General features: G+C 26.6%; 1 protein-coding gene across 2 annotated transcripts in view; it reads right to left on the bottom strand.

The window, feature by feature from the left end:
* Positions 1–17,437, bottom strand: part of LOC107448472 (myosin heavy chain, clone 203) — a gene marked incomplete at its 5' end in the record, with an annotated part of 32,877 nt that extends 15,440 nt beyond the window's left edge. For both annotated transcript variants that reach the window (XM_071183644.1, XM_043039355.2), the window contains 14 exon segments: positions 1,370–1,435; positions 1,689–1,811; positions 3,881–4,096; positions 5,888–6,138; positions 7,586–7,633; positions 8,610–8,891; positions 9,478–9,514; positions 9,708–9,761; positions 9,890–9,930; positions 12,225–12,243; positions 14,012–14,055; positions 14,448–14,466; positions 15,903–15,952; positions 17,383–17,437. In XM_071183644.1, the coding sequence (XP_071039745.1) occupies positions 1,370–1,435; positions 1,689–1,811; positions 3,881–4,096; positions 5,888–6,138; positions 7,586–7,633; positions 8,610–8,891; positions 9,478–9,514; positions 9,708–9,761; positions 9,890–9,930; positions 12,225–12,243; positions 14,012–14,055; positions 14,448–14,466; positions 15,903–15,952; positions 17,383–17,437 (1,305 nt within the window).
* Positions 17,438–19,013: the final 1,576 nt, after the last annotated feature.

Raw genomic sequence — 19,013 nt, forward strand, 5'->3', positions numbered from 1 at the left:
GATATATTCCAGCCAAAGTGTTAATGTTAATCAGACAGAGTAAACAATTGTATTAATTGATAGAAGGGATATTAAAGAAAAGAACATATATGCAGGGGTGATTGTGAGCCCATCAAAATTCCGGAAAATTTCTTAAGTTAAAAAATAAAAAACAGTTTAAATTGAAAAATTAGAAAAAATTTAAACAATGTTTTTTTCTTCTTCTTTTTCTCAATATTTCTTAGTTTACTAAAAATATATTTAAAATTTTACACATACCTATGATGACCTGGAGAAGTAATTAAAATTTACAAATATGTCTTTCTTTCTTGAGTTTATGATTATAACAACTATTTATTGATAAAAAATGAATATTAATCATGAATATAAGCTTATAAAGTATCTCTCTGGCTCTGCCTTACAAACAAATAAAATAAACTGTGTTTTTAAGTTCCACCTTTGAAAATTTGATTTCCGGAAAGGAAACTTCTGTGATCAATGATTTTTTTAAACGTCTGGATCTTTGATCTCCGGAACTTCCGGATCACTGTTGGCGAAAAATCCGGAAATCCAGATTTTTCCGGAGCACAATCAGCCCTGCATATGGTCAGATAAATTTACCAATCAAATTAGGTTGCCCATCAAATTTTAATTATAAGGGTTTAAACATCTAATAATATTTAATGTTCATTCTGCATTTCTTTTTCTTTTCCCTTTCTTTTCTTTATAACAGATTTAAAAGCAGCAAAAAATACCAATTATTTTAAATAAATGAGCAAAATATTTCAAAACTAAAATTTCTTTTTATAGGAGTCATCTATTTCTGCAGACTTGAATAAAGAAACAGCTAAAATAATCTTTAAAGATTATGTTTAAGTCCATTTTCTTTTAAGCCAGTATTCTCGCCATAAGTTATGAAATCAAAACAGGAAAATGTTATAGCCTATAGTATTTTACAAAACAGTATGTGGGGGAAACTAACATGAATTAAACTAACATGAGTCGTGGAATAATTAAATAAAACTAAATTGCCAAAATAAACTATTTATTAAAAACTTTAAAATAAAAACAGACCTAGCACATACTGGAACTCCCAAAATAGCTGGGAAAAGAAACTATGCGCCCTAAAGCTTGCATAAAAGCTAAAGTCATAAAAATAAAATAAAACCCTGAAGAATTCAAAGATTGAATTCTAAGGTAAACACGCTATACGAAATCGCTCATCCAACTCACAAGCAGACAAAATATTCCCGTTAGCAACAGCTTCAGAGCGCATGTGTTACAAAGCAACAAATAACAATTAAGAAAAGATTTCTTCCAACAAGTTATTGTTAAATTATTCATCTACGGCTGAACATAGAATAAAATAAAAATACTCATTAATTTTTACCCTCTCTAGTTTTTCTAGAGCATCTTTTATGAAACGATCATGATCTTCAACAATGTTTTCAAGAACCTAAAAAACAATTAGAACAATAATATAACTTTGCATCAATGTAATCATCTATAGGACTATGTTATAAATAAGCCATTATTATAAAAATACTATAATTAAGAAGTTACAGTTATGAACTTATAGTTATGAAAATACTATAGTTATGGTCATACCATAAAAGATCAACTGTATTATAAACAAAGGAAATTTTAACAAAAATGTTTTTTTTTCTTTAGCTCAATATTCAAAAAATAAATATGTGTCAAAAACTCACATTAAGCTTTTTATTTTTGTCTTGAAGATCAGAGTCCTTCATTATAAGCTGACTTGAAATTTCGTCAATTTGAAGCTTTAGATTTCCAATTTTTAATTTTAAACTTTTCACTTCACTTTCAACCTGGAAAAAAAGCCCTATATATGTAAATCAATGCATGCTGTGGTATGCAAATTTTTCCAACCAACAAACAATTTTTGATGCAAAAAAAAAAAATTTGTAGAGATGTTGAAACTGAAGTAAAAGCATTTCAAACAAGTTAATGTCACAATTAAAGTAATAAAAAGAAACAAAAAAATTTTGTAATCACCGCTCTAAATATACATTTTTAGAATTCATATAAAAAAAGTACGCACAATATAGACCTGAAATAAGTGTGTAAAAAATAAAAGCATGATTAAAATCTAATAAACCACAATTGAGGAAGGCAGAACTGAAAACATTAAAAACAGGGTAAGTAGCAGAAAAATTTGAATGTGTTTCCAGGGATCACTATTCTCCAGCAGTAAGTTTTCGCTTTAATTCGTCAAATTAAAACCTTTTCTAAGTTATGATATTTTTAAGATTGTTTTCCTTTTTAATGATTCTCCAGTTCATATGACATTTTCATTTTTGTTCCTCTCTTAAACATCTATTTGCAATCCAAACTTTTCATTCATTCAGGGATTTCATAAATGCAGATTAAAGACGATTATTATAAAACATCATAAATATATCTAGGATTAATATTTAAAAGAATGTAACATACTTTCTGATCAGACAGCTGTTCTGAGCAAAGAATATGCAATTTTGTGTGAATATGTATTTGTATATGCATATACATATTTGTAAGTGTGTACATATTGTATTCCCTATCGCTTCTCTGAAATGTATCTATACAGATAATAAGTTTAAGAAAAAATTTCATGCAATTGCATCGAAAAAAAGCTATTTTTAATTTAATGGCCCTTTAAAAATTTTTGTAATATGATATACTAAGTTTTTCTCAGTTTTGTAAAACATTTGTTAGTAAAAGGGAAAATTAACCCTGTAAATGTTAAACAACTGAGTAAAGTTGTATTGATATTTTAACTATGCAACAGGTTCCCCAGGGTGCGTAGCCAAATCTTAGAACAAAAAATAAGCACCTCTTAAGTACTTTATAAGCATTCAAAAAATATTTTTAAGCACTATATACATTAACAAATTGCAAAATAATCTTCAAAGAATTTACATGATCATGATAAAATAACTTCTGACAAAGAACTCTTTTCTTAAATATATTAGCCATTATAAAATGATCAAGAGATTTTTCCGTTCGATATCGCAGAGAGGAAAATAAAGCCTGAAATTGAAAATATCTTGCAAAATGCAGCAGAGTCGCACATAAGAATGCAATAATCTCACCGAGCCTGCCTCAGTGCAAGCACAAGCGCACTAGCAAGTATTTAATAAAACATGTAAAAATATCAGCGCTTTCGTGCACTATGGACCGATGATATGCCATAATAGATTGCGGTTGAATAAAATGCGAAAACGCTAAACAGAACAATATGACAAGCACACTTTTGTATAATACGTGGTGAAAATCAACATAAGGAAAAGAATCTAATTTTTGAAAAGGGAAAATTAAACATTTTTTGAAAACACCCAATAAGAAAAGCACCTTTAAAGGCGTTTAAATTACGAAAATCAAGAATGAGCACCTTTTAAAAACGCTATGCGCTATGTTCCATTTAATAGAATGGGGAAATGGTGTTTTTAAAGCCGGAAAGCCTGTGCCTAAAAAAGCCAGGACAAACGCTCAAGAGGTCATCTGCATTCAAAGAAATTTTATACATTCCTTTTATTAAAAATATTTTTAATTTGTTTTATAAATATTTAACTCAATTTTCCAGACTGTAGGCCTGTTAAAAAATTAATTATTGAAGTTCAAGTAGAGTTCAAAGATCACAATATGTTGTAATTACATTCAACACATTTCATAGAATAGGGGAAGCCGTAAAGTAGAAGAATTGCACAGAAAAAAGAACTGAGAAAATTTATTAAAAATTTTGTTCATTAAAAGTGAAACATCTTAAAATAAACAATAAATGAAGCAATTTAAATTTATAAGAATCAATATTCTACAAAATTTCTACATTGAAAATAATGTTTTTAAATACTGTCAGAAATATATAAATAGAATTTTTTAAAAAAAATAATAATCTTACTAAGTAAAATTCATTAAGAAGAGGATTCACTTGTTTTTTTATGTACAAAACTAACTCCTCTTTAAGCTTTTTGGAGTTTTCTTCTAAAATTTCAAATAACAGAATCGTTTCATATTCCTGAACTTCTTTTACTTTTGTTGGTACTTCTTTCTTGTACTTCTTTTCTTTCACTTTAGGCAAATCAATGGCTGCTTCAATTTCTGCAGTTTTTGAAGACTAAAAACAGGTTTTAGAATTAAAATTATTTTTTTCAAGACTATATGACCTTTGCAGAAAAGGTCAACTAGAATTCACTGTGGCAATATAAAAATCAATCATGCTACTCAATTCAAATTTTGAATCAAAAATCAAATATTTACCAATAAAACAGAAAATTTTAATGCTAGTATATAATTTGTTCTGAAAAGAACCTTTTTTTAAAATTAAAATATGTTATAAAAGGTTAAAATGAAATTGAGAAAATTAATATCAATACAATAATTGTAAGAAGAAGTGTGATTGGTTGGCTTTGCTGAAAAAAAAACAATATGCCGATTTCAATGGATGAAAGAACAAAAGCCTTAAGAAAAAGAGAGCAATATAAAATCTAGTATTAGGGTTCACACCCTAAAAATAATAATAAAAATAACAATAAAAATTTAGTGGTCCAATAAGACTATCTAGGTATTCATTTAGTGGTTCAAAAACTTAATATGATAGTCAAATGTGAAATAGAAATCGAATTATGTAATTGCATAATTAATATTATAGTACACATCTAAACAAAAACTGTTTTAGAAACATTTTTATAAATTAAAATGTGTCATAATTTTGAATAAAACTGCAAATTTTAAATGCAAAATTGAAAATAATTTGTGTTTAAAAAACTATACCTAAATATTTTTTGTATAAAAACTAATAAAAATACTTTAATTTCAGAAGTACCTTTAGCTGTAACGAAATAATATAACATTTTGACCCCAATCATTTCAATTTAAAAGAATACTTTTTTAAAATTACCTAATTAAGAGATAAATACTGGTAAAACATTTACTCCATGAAAGTTGTGCTCAAGTTGCCAATGAATAATTTTTGATCGATTTCGGACTAATAAATAAAAATTGTCTGAATATATTGCATGATAAAAAAAAGCCTAAATATATATTTATTTATTTTATCTATTCAAACAAAATTTTTTCAAAGAAAAATATTAAATCTCCTCCGTGAAAACAAGCAAATGCTACACACAAAAATCATGAAAATCTTTATAAAACAGTTAGAATCAAATAAATAGATCCCCAAAAATTGTTTCAGTTCTGTTTTCACAAATATACAAAAAATAAAGAATGAGCGAAAAACAAATAAAAAAACTTATAAATTTTAACGCTCTTTCACTCAAATTCACTAAAGCCGGTTCTTCCATTAGGCTCTTCATTTATGTATATATATTTGCTTAAGTTCTACGTTTTCATGCTAAAGAGACCTTTCATTATAATGTGTGGGGGTTTTTTTTCGAACACAGGAGTCATTATTTAGAAGTGGTTTCCAACAGCGGCCCTCGAAGCCTTTTTTTGCATGCGAGCTAAAATATATTAGTTGTCCTTTTTTTGTTGACAATTTAAAAATCTATATGGGTTTAAAACACTTTTCTTTCATTGAAAAAAAAAATCTAATTTCTTCGTTTCTGTGAAATTTAACACACCAACGGTTAAAAAAAATTTATTTCTCAGGTTTTGCATCCAAGAAAATATTTATTCGAGAAAATATTTATAATTATTTGTAGTTCAATACTTTTGTTTTGTACAACTTGATAAAAATCAGACAGAAATATTTAATGTTCCTTCAAACATAAAAAGAGTCCTATATAAAATTTTGATGAAGTTGCAGCCCGCCATTTGACTGGTGTTTTGAACTGCGGCCCCCGGCCTCGTGTAAGTTGGAAACCTCTGATATAGAGCATTGATTGTACTAAAACGTAATAATTTAGTTTTAAATTAATGAATTGAAATCGAAATTTCACAGTTATACCTCCAGTTGTGGTTCAATTTCAGCTTCAGTTTCAGTATCCTTGCTATCTTCAATAAAAAGATCAGTATCTAAATACTTTGCAGACTGTATTTTTTTTAAATTAGTCAGTGCATGAGCAGCTTTGGGAAATTGTTTTAATTGCCTTAAAGATAGCTTCTTTACTCCAGTTGAAGGTAAAATTTCCTCCACTGGGATGATTTCAGCTGTACCTTCCAATTCAAAGTCTTGTACTTTAAATTCCTTCGCTTTTTCTAATGAAGAGTGAAAAAAATTCAGAAAACTAATTTTTCCATCAGGTAAACTTTCCATATTATTCTAAAATTGTTTAGTGATAAATAGCTATCCTAATCAGCTATGCATAAGTATCAATTTTGTGTTTAGAAGTAAAAAGAAAAACTTTTTTTATCCTATACTTATCAGAAATGTTATGAGGTTTATTTAGCATAACATTAATTAAAAATTAAAGAATGTTAGAGGCTCTGTTCAAGTATCATGTAAGCACCTAACAGGGGAGGGGTTTGTGATCAGGGGTCTGTCTAGTTTTTTCTGAGAGAAAATATTTAGACATAATTTGTGAAAATTAAAAATTATATTAAAAAATCAACACAAAAATATGGTAAAAATAGGGATTTATCGTTTCCTACGGGATGCAAACATAAAATTTTGAGAAAAAGTATTTTGTGAACCTAAAGTTGAATTTGTGAAGGTACCGCTAAACGGTAGTATATTTGGCCTGGACAGACCCCTTGCAATTTACTTATTTCTGCTGAAAATGAAGAAAGAGGGGTATAAACAATTTCAAATGTGGAATTAAAGTAGAACTTGGAGAAAAAAATGGGAAAAAATATTTCTTTACAGGGTTTTAGAGGTCTAGAGTTACGAGCACAAAAGTTTCCTGACAAATATTATACTCAAAATATTACAAAATGAATAAAAACATAAATTTTGTTTCATGTTAAGTGACATCTTTTGTTTGAATTTAATCCTAAAATTAGTTAAAGTTCAACCAAAAAATCGGAAGGGGTAGACCACCTCTCTCGTGTAAGCATTGTGATTAGTGATTTGCTGCTTATTTTTGTTGAAGAGACAGGTGGAGTCAGAAATTGCAAAAAAAAGTTTATGTAATATTTGAACGGCCCCTATCAGTTGTTTTATATTTATGGGTGAAAGAGAAAATTAGACATGATACTAGAGGATTCTCAAGATATTTCTGAAATTGAGAAAATCCAACTTATACAATTTTTACACATTGTTTAGAATATAAATGAAATGAAATGAATTGAAATGAAAATATACAGAATTTTTTTTTTTTTTTTTTTTTTGCTGTTAGTAGCATTCCATTTTGACAATTCGAGCTCAATTGTTAGGTAAAATTAATACCTTCCTATGTTTTAATTAATATCTTTTTATCTTATTCATATTTATTAGTTATAAGGATTGATGTGATTGGATATTCAGTGATTTAGAGCAGGTTGGAGGGAAGTGATTTGGAGTAATTGAAGCAGAAATCATATCATAATTGACACTCAGTTTGGATCACAGATTTTTAAAAAAAAACTCTTACATCTTTAACATTTATCAAGTACTGAAAGTATCTCTTTGAATGCAATAAGATTTATTGTAGAAACAGCCCCGTCTATTTGCTTAGCAAAAATTAAAATATTTATTAAAAAAAAATGAAATGAACACAGTACTCACCATGTTTGTCATGGACAGAAGGGTATCCTTTACCACTGGCGAATTTAACTGAGATTAAAGAAGAAAAATTGATAAACCAATTTAATTTCATAAAAAAATTAACAATTACAGTCATCTATAATTTGCACAAAATGTAAAACAATTATTAAACTACAAGTGCATGTGGAAATTTAAACTTTTGAAAATTTAATAACTTGAATAATTGAATTTTTCAATAGTTCTTAATAATTACAAATTACAGAAGTAAAATGACAGCATATTTAAGGACTGAATACTTAAATAAATAAAATATTTAATAATTATTGCGCATTTTTTATTTAAATAATAAACAAAAATGTTTTTGATAAATAAAAAATAATAATTTTATGATAAAATAGGGGAGAAGTTTAAATCTAAAGAAATAAAAATAAATAAATTCTGATTTCGTTTAGCAAATCACCACAAAAAGGTAATGAATTCTTGGATGAAACATATCATGTTCTATATGAAATTTATAGTCAACCTACAGAACTAATACTCATAATTTAATTGAAAAATTTCAGTCAAATGGCACTTTTTGTCATGATCTAGATATGAATGATATCTAGTTTCAGGAACATCTTATGACACAATTAATTTATTGAAAGAAACGGCTTTTGTAATTTCTAGAAATTCTAATGGGAACTGACCACCATAATCATAAAATATAACTTAATTGAACATTTTTCACTGGAGTTATGTGAAATAAACCACAAATATTCATCAACATCAGAATCTTGAAATTTGTGAAATAAGTATGGATTTATGTGGAAAAGTGACCAAAAATTGAAAGTTATGAATAAAATTTTTAAAAAACCTTTAGAGGTGGACACTTGCAAGAAATGATTTTTGAACAAAAATGCCATAAGTCAACATATAAAACTTTTAAAAAAAAGTCCCATTGATATCATATGCTTTTTTGTTTTAATTTCAAATTAAAAATACATAGCTCTTACTTGATCACTTTTTTAATACTCATTTTAATAAGAAAAAAAGGAAAACCAACCCATTTTTGCCAATTCTCTGAATTTTTCTTTAGGGCTCCTCAGTTGTTTTATTTCTTCAGACTCTTTTTGAACAAGTGCAGCCATTTTAGGTTTCTGACTTGAAGGCATTTCTTCAATCTCCACCTTTTTCAAACTTACCTCAGCTGAAGGAACTTGTTGCAAAGAAACTTCTTCTACTACCTCATCTTTCTTTTTTCTTGCACCAAAATAGTACTCAGATGGTATCTTAGTTGGAAATGGAACAGTGGAAGGTATGGAAAACCTTTTCGGAGGAGTATCCGCTAATATGAAGAGAGATAATTAATTGCGTTTTAATGAACTTTGTCAGAATATATTAGATTTTCTAAGGAAAAAAAATATTTAAACATCTTTACGAACAGACTAAAAAAAATTAAAATTAAAAAAATTTTCTCCTTAAGATATATAAGTATCAGTTCATTTTCAAAAAGATTAGGAAAGCATAAGACACCACTTCATATACACATTGATTTTTAACATTAAATCACTAGTTGTAAATGCTAATAAAATAATCATAACATAAATTAATAGCCCTTTTAAGTGTAACTCTGAATTGAGCTAGTTTTATCTATAATTGATTTTTTCCTGCAAGTAATAAATGTGCACACATAAAACAAACAAAGGGCTACTGAAATAATCACTTTCTGAGCACTTCATCCACCAAACAACTTGCTTTAAAGTAGCTTTGTCATGCGTAAACACCATTTATAAAAACATTCCCTACAGCTTTTCAAAATACATTAACAATTTTTAAATATTTTTTTCATAAAATTGTATTTGGGAAAGTAAATAAATAATGCTGAATTAATAATAAAATTTTTAAAAAAAACCTAATGAAAATACACTCACAATAGGATACATCTGAACTTCCAGTGAACACATAATCCTAAAAGGATATAAGAGTAATATATAATTAACAAGGAAACATAAAGATAATAAAATTTATCATTCAAAAATCATAAAAGGATTTTTTTCTAATCTTAAAGAAAAACCCAGCATATCCTGGGCTTATTATAATTCAGGTTTGCTACAAAATTACAGACAATGCTGAATATTTAAAATATGCACCTCAAATTTACCTCCAATCTCTGAATACATGTTTTCAGTTTTCCAAAATCTTCTTCAAAATTAAGCTAAAAAATTAAAAAAGCATATAAATTCAAACAGTTTGACTTTTTTATAGAAGAGAAAAGACATAAAAATTAAAAATACATGACATAGACACTAATTAAGATTATATGAAAAATAAAAATATGCTCACCAATTTGTCCACATTTTTATCTAAATCTTCCAGTTTCAAACCTAGGATTTAAAAGGAAAGGAAAGAAAAGAAAATAAGCAAACAGAACATTGTAGACACTTGTTTATAAAGTTTTTAAACATATCCAATATCATAGGAATTAGAAAAAGGCACCAACACATTATGCTATATAATTGATATTTTGAAGTTAAAACAAGCATTGCAAGGCTCAAGACAAATAAAGAATAATTAATTTAAATTTTATGATTTTTGCACTTAGTGTAGTGCAAAACTTCAAATTTTTCTTCCTAATAGTTTCCCTTTTTGCTCTCTGTCTTTAGTTTATTAAATTTATACAAGCATAGTTTAGAAGGGGCAAATATCATTAAAAATTTCAGTAAATTTCTTTAGCTCTGTTAAAAATTTGCCCTCTGAATTAGCACTTAGTCTAAAAACATTATTTTAACCTTGCAACAATTATCCAGCTAAATTGGCAGCATGTAATATTTAATTTTCGGAACATTTAATAATCAGAATGAAACTGATTTACACAAATTTAGAAAAAGGCAAAATAAATAAATAACATTTAAAATAATAAATCAAAATAAAAAAGCAGCAAAAACCAGTCTTATTTTAATTTAGAAAGTTAGAAATACAATTCTAGCAGTTAAGATATGTGTGTTATCATATATATCTTAAAATATTCTTCGTTTTCTGCTAGAATTGTATTTCTAACTTTCTAAATTAAGTCAAATTACAGTGTAATATGCAGCAAACACTTTGAAGAAAGTATATATATACATTTAAAAACATATTAGCCATCAATTATATAATTACATGTGAAAAAGTTGAGTGAATAAACTAATGCAAAAATTCTTTAGATGTTTCATAAGTGATAATGCATATTAGGTAACTGCAATTAAATAATGCTCAATATTTTAAATATAATCTCCCTTTGTGTGATTATATTGGAGAACAACAAATTGTAAGAAACAGATCTTATGATTTTGAAACATTTTGTTTGGTATCAAAGTATCAAATCGCCAATGCTGTTCATTCACTATTTTAAAGTTTCACATTTATAAAAATTTTTTTTTACAAATGAAGAATTTTTAAAAATGATTAAATGGGATAAGTTTCAAACTCAGTTTTAAGTGGAACTCCAATAACAGAGTAATGCATAGAAAGTTACAAAACTTTCCCATTTCAATATTGTTTGCCTTATTTTTATGTAGGTTGAGTTACCAGTAGTATTAACATCTTTTTTCATAGTTATGTCTGATTAATTTCCCTGTTTGTGAAACTTGTTTGTCAACTGGAAGAACAAGCATGTTGTTATTATGTAGTGTAATGACAAAAGTGTTTAGAAAGAAATCGCTTCTTGTGGAATAAAAATATATTTATTTTCCATTTTTTGTTTCGAACGTCGAAATAAAAAATAGTTGTGTTCTGCTATGACGTCAAAGAAGGACAGCAAGACTTCTGGTAGCGTTTCTTTGTTTTTCTAGTTATAAATTACCAGTAAAATATTTCTTTATTCCTAATTTAAAGTTGCTTTGTGTAATACTTATCCTTTTGTATTACATTTAAATTTCATTAATATTGAAGCTGAAAGCTATGTTTCATTATTATTAATACTGTGAAACTACATTAATATGTAACATTTTAAGAAAAACGTATACCTATTTAATAACTTCTAATAAATAATACAAAAAATTAAAAACTGTCAGATTTTAAATGAAAATGCCATTTTTCCTCTCTGAAATTTAACCAAAAGAATTCTTTTTTTAAACTTGATACACAATGTCAGAATTGTAGCTTATATTACTTCAGTTCAGGCGATATATTCTCGTTTTTCCTCTAAGGCATATTAATTTACATTTTTCCACAGATATATACTTAGAATAAGTAATATGTTAAAAGAATATTTGTAAGAATATGTTACAGGAGACTTCATAATTTATTCCTTAATTCTCCAAACGTTGAGCTCATGGGAAATATTGTGCTGAAATTTTCCTGCCAAGTACTATATTCCTATTGAACATTTGGAAAACCAGTTAGATGATGTAGGAAATGATATTCATATGAAAGTTCGCAAAAAAAGAATGCTTAGAAAATATAAAAAATAAATTACTAATTAAATTGCAGGAATTAAATTTAAAAGAATTTTTCAATAAGGGAATAAAAATAATTATTAATTAGGAAAAAATAATGTTAACTGCATTTTAGGGATATTGACTTTGGTGAGTATCTGAGGGAAAATCAGTTATAAGTTAGTAAATCATATTTACTGTTCATACCTATAAACATTACAAATCAGAAAATTATAATATTAAGTATTTTCAATTCAGCTTACCATATTGACTGTAGCCATCCTGAAAAATATTTTCATCATTAGATACAGAAAAAAACAAAAAAAAAACATTAAGGTATTTTATATTTTTCTAAATAAGAGAAAACCAATACTTATACTGCCTTTAAAAATTAAATATAAACAATGAAATTAAATTTTGATTTAAATTAATATGAGGAAATTAATTAACCAATGAAAGAAAATATTATTTATTTGCACAACGTATAGTTATATTTAAACCCTTGTAAAAGTAAGTAATTGTAACGTCAAAGAAAAAGTTGTTTAAAGGAAACAGATCCTTAATTTTTAACAACTAGTTGGAAAAACCCATTTTAACTCGTTTAACCCAGGTTTTTTATTTTTAAAAGAAAAGTGGTTTTACGGGAAAAGTTGCATAATATATGGTATTAAACTGAACATTGATTATTCACTTTTAGCGACCAGATCACTTTAAAAAGTTCCATCTACCTATAATTCTAGATCTGCTGACATTACTTTGATCATTGTACTCAGATATTATAAAATCAATAAAGATAAATAAAATCAAACCGGGCTGCTCATGTTTTCAACATGAATGATTTAAACCCTGTGAAAAGGCTCATTTTGAAAAACCACAAGGACAAAGACATCACAAATTGAGATGCAGAAGAGAGAGATTTTGGAATCCTTAAAGTTAAGTACTGCATGATCATTGTTACCCAGAGGTTTGGTTGGAAATCTTTTCAAAGGAAAGCCTTACTCCACTCTGGGCTGTAGTGTTACTGATGATGATGACTAAATCATTAATATATTATGGTGGGTGAGAATCTTACGATAATATATACTTTAAATAAAAAGAAACTGACTTATAAATATGACACAGTGCAGTACTTGGTTAAGTGATTTTATTTGTGTTTTGTGCTCTCATTTTTTTAGTTTATAATTATTTTAGATTTATTGCTGCCATGTTCTTATTTTATGTTTTTCTTTTAATCTTTTACTTTCCCTTTTTTTTCCATTGCATTTCCAATACAATGCGAAATTTCTTGTGTTTTGAGAAGAGGATCCTTTTCTCCAAACTGTATAGCAATATTCTTCTATGTATGGCATTTCAAGAAATATTCTTCGTGCTTTACACTAGTTTAGTTCTTCAATCTATTTCTATTATTTAAACTTTACTAAGAAAAATCCTTGTTTTTTTTCCCCTTTAAATCCTCAGCGACTTTTTTCAAAAAAACAAACAAAAAAAAACAATCTTTTGAGCATCAACAAATTTATTATCAGAATAAATTAAGCAGTTTATTAAAAGATGATAACTTTATGTTATTTTGTTGAATGCATTAATCAACCAGGGGCATTTTCATGTAACAATTGATTAAGAGAGAAAATTTTAAATGAAATAAGTTTTAGTAACAATGAATTTCTTATTTTTGGTACTAATTATACTTCATTGAATTAAATTTATTCAGCAATTGATAAAAAAGCAGATTTTAGAATAGTGTCTTAGTCTTAGGTAAGCAAAAATTCTTTTAAAAAAGTCATTAAATAATAATTTTCTATTCAGATTATGCTGCTCTTTAATTATTATCAATGGAAAGAACTTTATTCAATTACATTTACTTCAATATAAATCATATCAACATGATTATAATGAAATATAATCATGTTGAAATATATATAATTAAGTATTGTAACTTTTAATTTACATATAATTTTGCCTTAATACTAAAACAATTATTCTCAATAACAAAATTTAGTTTTTCATAATAGTCAGTTTTTAGTTTTTAACAATAAACAAACAAAAGTAATACCAAAACAGTTTCAAAATCTTTTTCTAATGCAGTATATTTTGATGCTGCAAAGAAATTCAAGTAATTAAAGATAACATTGATAATGAGTTCACATTCAATAAACTTAATTACATTTTTAAATAATAAACTTTATATCTATAAAAATTAAATGAATTATTTCTCAAAATTAATTTTAAAAAAATTTAAACATTCTTTTAGACATAAAACGTAAAATTTAAAATAAATAAATAAATAAATAAAATATAAATCAAAGCATGATGTAAAAATTTTATAAAAATAAAAAAAATTATTAATTTTCTTTTTTTTTAATGAAAAGTGAATAAAAAGAAAAAAAAGAAAGAAAAAGAAAAAAAAAAAGAAAGAAAAGGAAAAAAAGTGATAAAAAGCAAAAAAGGAATAACAGAATACACAGATTATTACAGAATTTTAATCTTACCCAATTTTTCTTTTGAGATCTGGAAAAAAAAATTTTCTTTTTGAAAAAAAAGTCACAAAAAATAATTTGAAACAAGAGAAAAGAATTGAACAAAAAAAATTTGATATTTGCTTGTTATAGCACAAATGGAAATTACACAACTTGTAATTGCAATTTTTTTAATTCCATGAATTTTAATTGTAATTAAGTTCTTTTTTAATTGCATAATGAAACACTAAAAACAATTTTAAAAAATAAATATAATAATTTAAATTTCATTCAGGAATGTTTAAAATGGAAAAAAATGCTGTAGGTTCACTACCCTTAACATTTCTTTAAAAGAAAAAGATTAATGAATGATTCCTGATACTTCAAAACTTTGAGATCGCTCAATTGTGATGAAGTTTTAAAACTTATTATTAGAGTAGAGTAATACGAATTAAATGTAGATTTACAGTGACCACCCTAAATAACTTTTGATCAAATTTTCACATTGTAGTACTCAATCTTAATGGTTTGAGGGGTTGACCTCAAATATGCAAATAAATTGGTGCAGACGATATTTTAAGTTATGAAATCAGACACAAAAACGTACCTTCTATGAATAAACATACCCTTTTTCAATGGACCCCTAAAATGTCCCCTCACCCCTAAGATGTAGGGGTAACCAGCAATCTGGGAAATATTGTCGATATAGTTTGGTCAGGAGAGTGATACAAAGTTTAGTCCCCACAATTAAAATGTTATTTTTTGCATACTTCACGATGCCTCAAGAACTTCTTAAGAAAATTGAAGAATCTTTGTAAGCAATTATAAAATTTGTTTATCCAAAGATAATGCCATGCAAAATATAACTTTCGGTAAATATTTATTAATTTTCATTTTTCTATTAACTATTGGTCTAAAAAATTTTTAATTGTAAGATATACTATTTTTACATTATTTTAAAAAATGCAATTTTAAAAGGAAAAATACAAAATTTGAGTGAAATCAGATGAATAGTTCTGGAGAAATCAATTTTTTAAAAAAATAAATAGTATATTTAATTTTTTGATGATTTCTCAATCAATTCTTTTTGTTTCTTCTCATTTATGCCTGGCCAGTCAGGAAAATGGGCATCTATTTTTGATGTGTTAAAAATTTAAGTTGTTCTGCAAGGTCTATAATTGTCCTTGCAAGGTTTACTGCAATTTTAAGCACTTTCTATTTTGAACAATAAACTATACCTTAAGTGTGTAAGCTATTTTTTCAATTTATAATTTATTCACGAATTTAAAAACCTCTCAATAACATATGTATATTTCATTATTAGATAGCCCAATTCAACTTTAAAATCATCTAATTTAAGAATGTTATACATTCAAAATGCTACAAAGACATTTATCTTCTGCTGTCTTATATTAAAGTATCATCTTACTCAATAAAAGCTTATTTTTATGTTTGTAAGAACATTATTATCTTAGAAACAATTATTACCTTCAAAGATTGAACATCAGAAATCAGAGACTGAACATTTAAGTCTGTCACTATTTGAATAAAAATATCAATGTTAGGTAAGCAGTGTAAGATATGTTGTCTTAAAAAACAACAAAATCACAAAGAAATTTAAAATAATTAAAGTTGAACTTTTTCTATAATCATTATGATTATTACTTTAAAAAAAAATATCTATTTAATTTAAAAATGGTAATTTAAAAAGCTTGTTATCGTACAACATGTTTTGCAAGAGAAATTATTATTGCATTGATTGATCAAAATTTTAAAATGAGTTCACTAGCAATCTAAGATTTAGTAATAAACCTCCGAAATTTTTACTGTGATACACAACAACATAGCAGAAAAATGCTTATGAATTTTTATTCACATAACAGAATTTTGAGGAAAAAGTATTGCTTGATTTCAGATTTTTTTAAGGATTTCTGTATCAGTACTGCATTAAAATAGTTACTTAACAGGAGTCTGTCCAGGGCAAATTTACTACTGTTTAGCGGCACCTTCACAAATTCACCGTTCGATCAAACAGTATTTTCACAAGTTCAACTTTAAGAAAAATGGCACTTTCACAAAATATATTTTTTTTAAAAAGCAAATTTTAAAATTTTCCTCCTTTTAAAACTTTGTTTTACGATAGTCTTTTTTTATGAGTTAGCAGTAGTAAATGACTGCATGCTATAAATTTATGCTTGAATATACATTTCTTTTTCTTCTTTTGATTACTAAAAATCTTCATCTTCATTTATACTTAAAAATATTTCATTTTTACAACTAATCAGTATTAACAGAGTACAACTTCAAAACTTGTCTGAGCATGTTAATATTAAAAATCTGTTATTTTATCTCAGTAAACTGTTATCTCAATATGCTAAGTGTGCTGAGTACTTGGTAATTAAAATGATATTGTGTACATGTTGTGTTGACTTTTTAATTTTCACAAATTATTTCTAAATTTTCACAGAGTAGGAACCTTTTAAGAAAAACCTAGACAGACCCCTGCTTAAGCACCAATGACTATTAAAAAAATCACCTTATTTTCCAAAAAGAACTTGAAAGATAAAAATTGAAAAATAATTTTTTTTTTTAAATTCATTATTATTACAACAATTATGTAATGACCCTTAACATTTTAGTAGATCTAAAGAAGTACTAATTCTGAAATATCCTCACCTTCTGATTTTTCTTGAAAAATCAAAGTTGTTTGATAGAGAAAACTCTAGTTTCGAAAAGATTGACAAATATAACAATAAAAAGTTAATAAAACCATAACATTTATTAATTGTTTACAAATAATAGATCATACTATTTTTCTCTTGGATTTTAATATTTATTTCCCTATTATAGTAGGTAGTTTCTTTATCAGTTCAGCACAGACATTTTAATCTCAAGAGCTGGATGAAATAGTCAAACACAAAAGTATTTAAATAAATATACAGAAATAATTATTTTCTAAGAAATTTACCTGATTTGAACATTGTTTCATTCTCTTTTCTATCTTCTTTCTCCAAATTATGAAGCTTTTTCTATAATAACAAGTTCAGAGATTTAAGACACTACTATTAATATTAATTAAATTAATTGCATGGTAAGAAAAAAAAACTACAATGAAAGAAAAGAAATGCACATTTTTTTTAAAAATTAGATTATCTGCAACATGTGTTCAGATATTTGTTTATAATTTTACGATTTATATCTGAAATTTCTATTGTTACAACCCTTCTTGGGTTGTTGCTATAGTCTTTCCTTAAAAACAACAATATTTTCTCTGCTCAGAATATTATGAAACTTTATCCCTATCAGGAATATTCCCTGAAAGATTACTCTCCTTTACTTCCAGGGCCGGATTAACCTATAGGCACACTAGGCACGTGCCTAAGGCCTACGAAATTCAGGGGCCTACGAAAAACTTGAGAGAAAAAAATTTGTTGACAAAAATAATTTAGCTTTAAAAACAGCAAGTTTATTTTGCACAAAATTATGAAGATACAAATAAAAATATAATATTTTTCGGTAATAAATTATTTTCCCCTCTCTCTTAGTTTCTTACTTCAAGCGGCAGACACATTTTAGAAAGATGCTACCAAAAGTGTCGAGGGTCGGACAAAAGGTATGCTTTCCCCCTTCTGCTTCAATTTGTGGTTAAAAGGGGTGATTATCGGTCTAGGAGGTCCAGGTGGGTCATGACAGTTTGATGGATGAATCGCGTATGTGATTCACTTTTCCGAAAGTCATTTTTGAACTGTGGTCAACATTGCACTTTCCTCTGAAATATCAAGCAATGAAGAAGACATTTTTACTGATAAGATTATTGCTTTTAGGTTAAATTACACTTTTTCTTGTCCTTTGAACTTTGACAATGATAACGTTGATATATAACATCAAAGGTTGTTATCAATATCCCCTGTGATGGTACTGAATAGGTTCTTTCTACTGATATTTTTTCCTTCCTAGCTCTTTTGACTTCTGTGATTTCCCAGATACAATTGCCAAGTTTTAAAAAAAAAATGTGCATCCTTTTTAATTTACTTCAGTTCTAAGTTCATGTAGGATGAGAACAATTTCGTTGATATACGTGTTAATAACAAATCATATTTACCTTTTTAATCCACATTAATGATATCTTTGAATTTAAAAAATAATTTATAGTACTTATATAGTACTTATATAATAGTACTATAGATGCGAAATATAACGTCAATTCAGTGGATATTATATTTTCATGTATAATGGCTCTTTTTCTTTGAGAGGGAGAAAAAGCTTTTGTTAAGCGCTACTGTTTCAAAACGAAATATCCATTTTTAATTCATCGTTTACGCGATTGAGTAAAAATCGTTAGGTATTCTAATAGAGATTTATAAAACTTCAAAAAATATGAATTTCTATTTACACTAGTAGTTATTAAGCAAAACTGCATTTTTCATTACATTTTTTCATAGTAAAAATAATATTAAGAATGAAAACATATCAAAATCTTATTAAATTTCGCATGCAAGGAATAAATATCAGTACAAGAATCATTGCAAGAATATTTTTTCAAGCAAAGGCGGGATCAGGGGAGGGGGAATTGCTCCCCTGTCGGGCATGCCCCCCCCC

The sequence above is a fragment of the Parasteatoda tepidariorum genome, chromosome 7 (genome assembly GCF_043381705.1).
Source record: "Parasteatoda tepidariorum isolate YZ-2023 chromosome 7, CAS_Ptep_4.0, whole genome shotgun sequence".
Classification (NCBI taxonomy): Eukaryota; Metazoa; Arthropoda; class Arachnida; order Araneae; family Theridiidae; genus Parasteatoda; species Parasteatoda tepidariorum.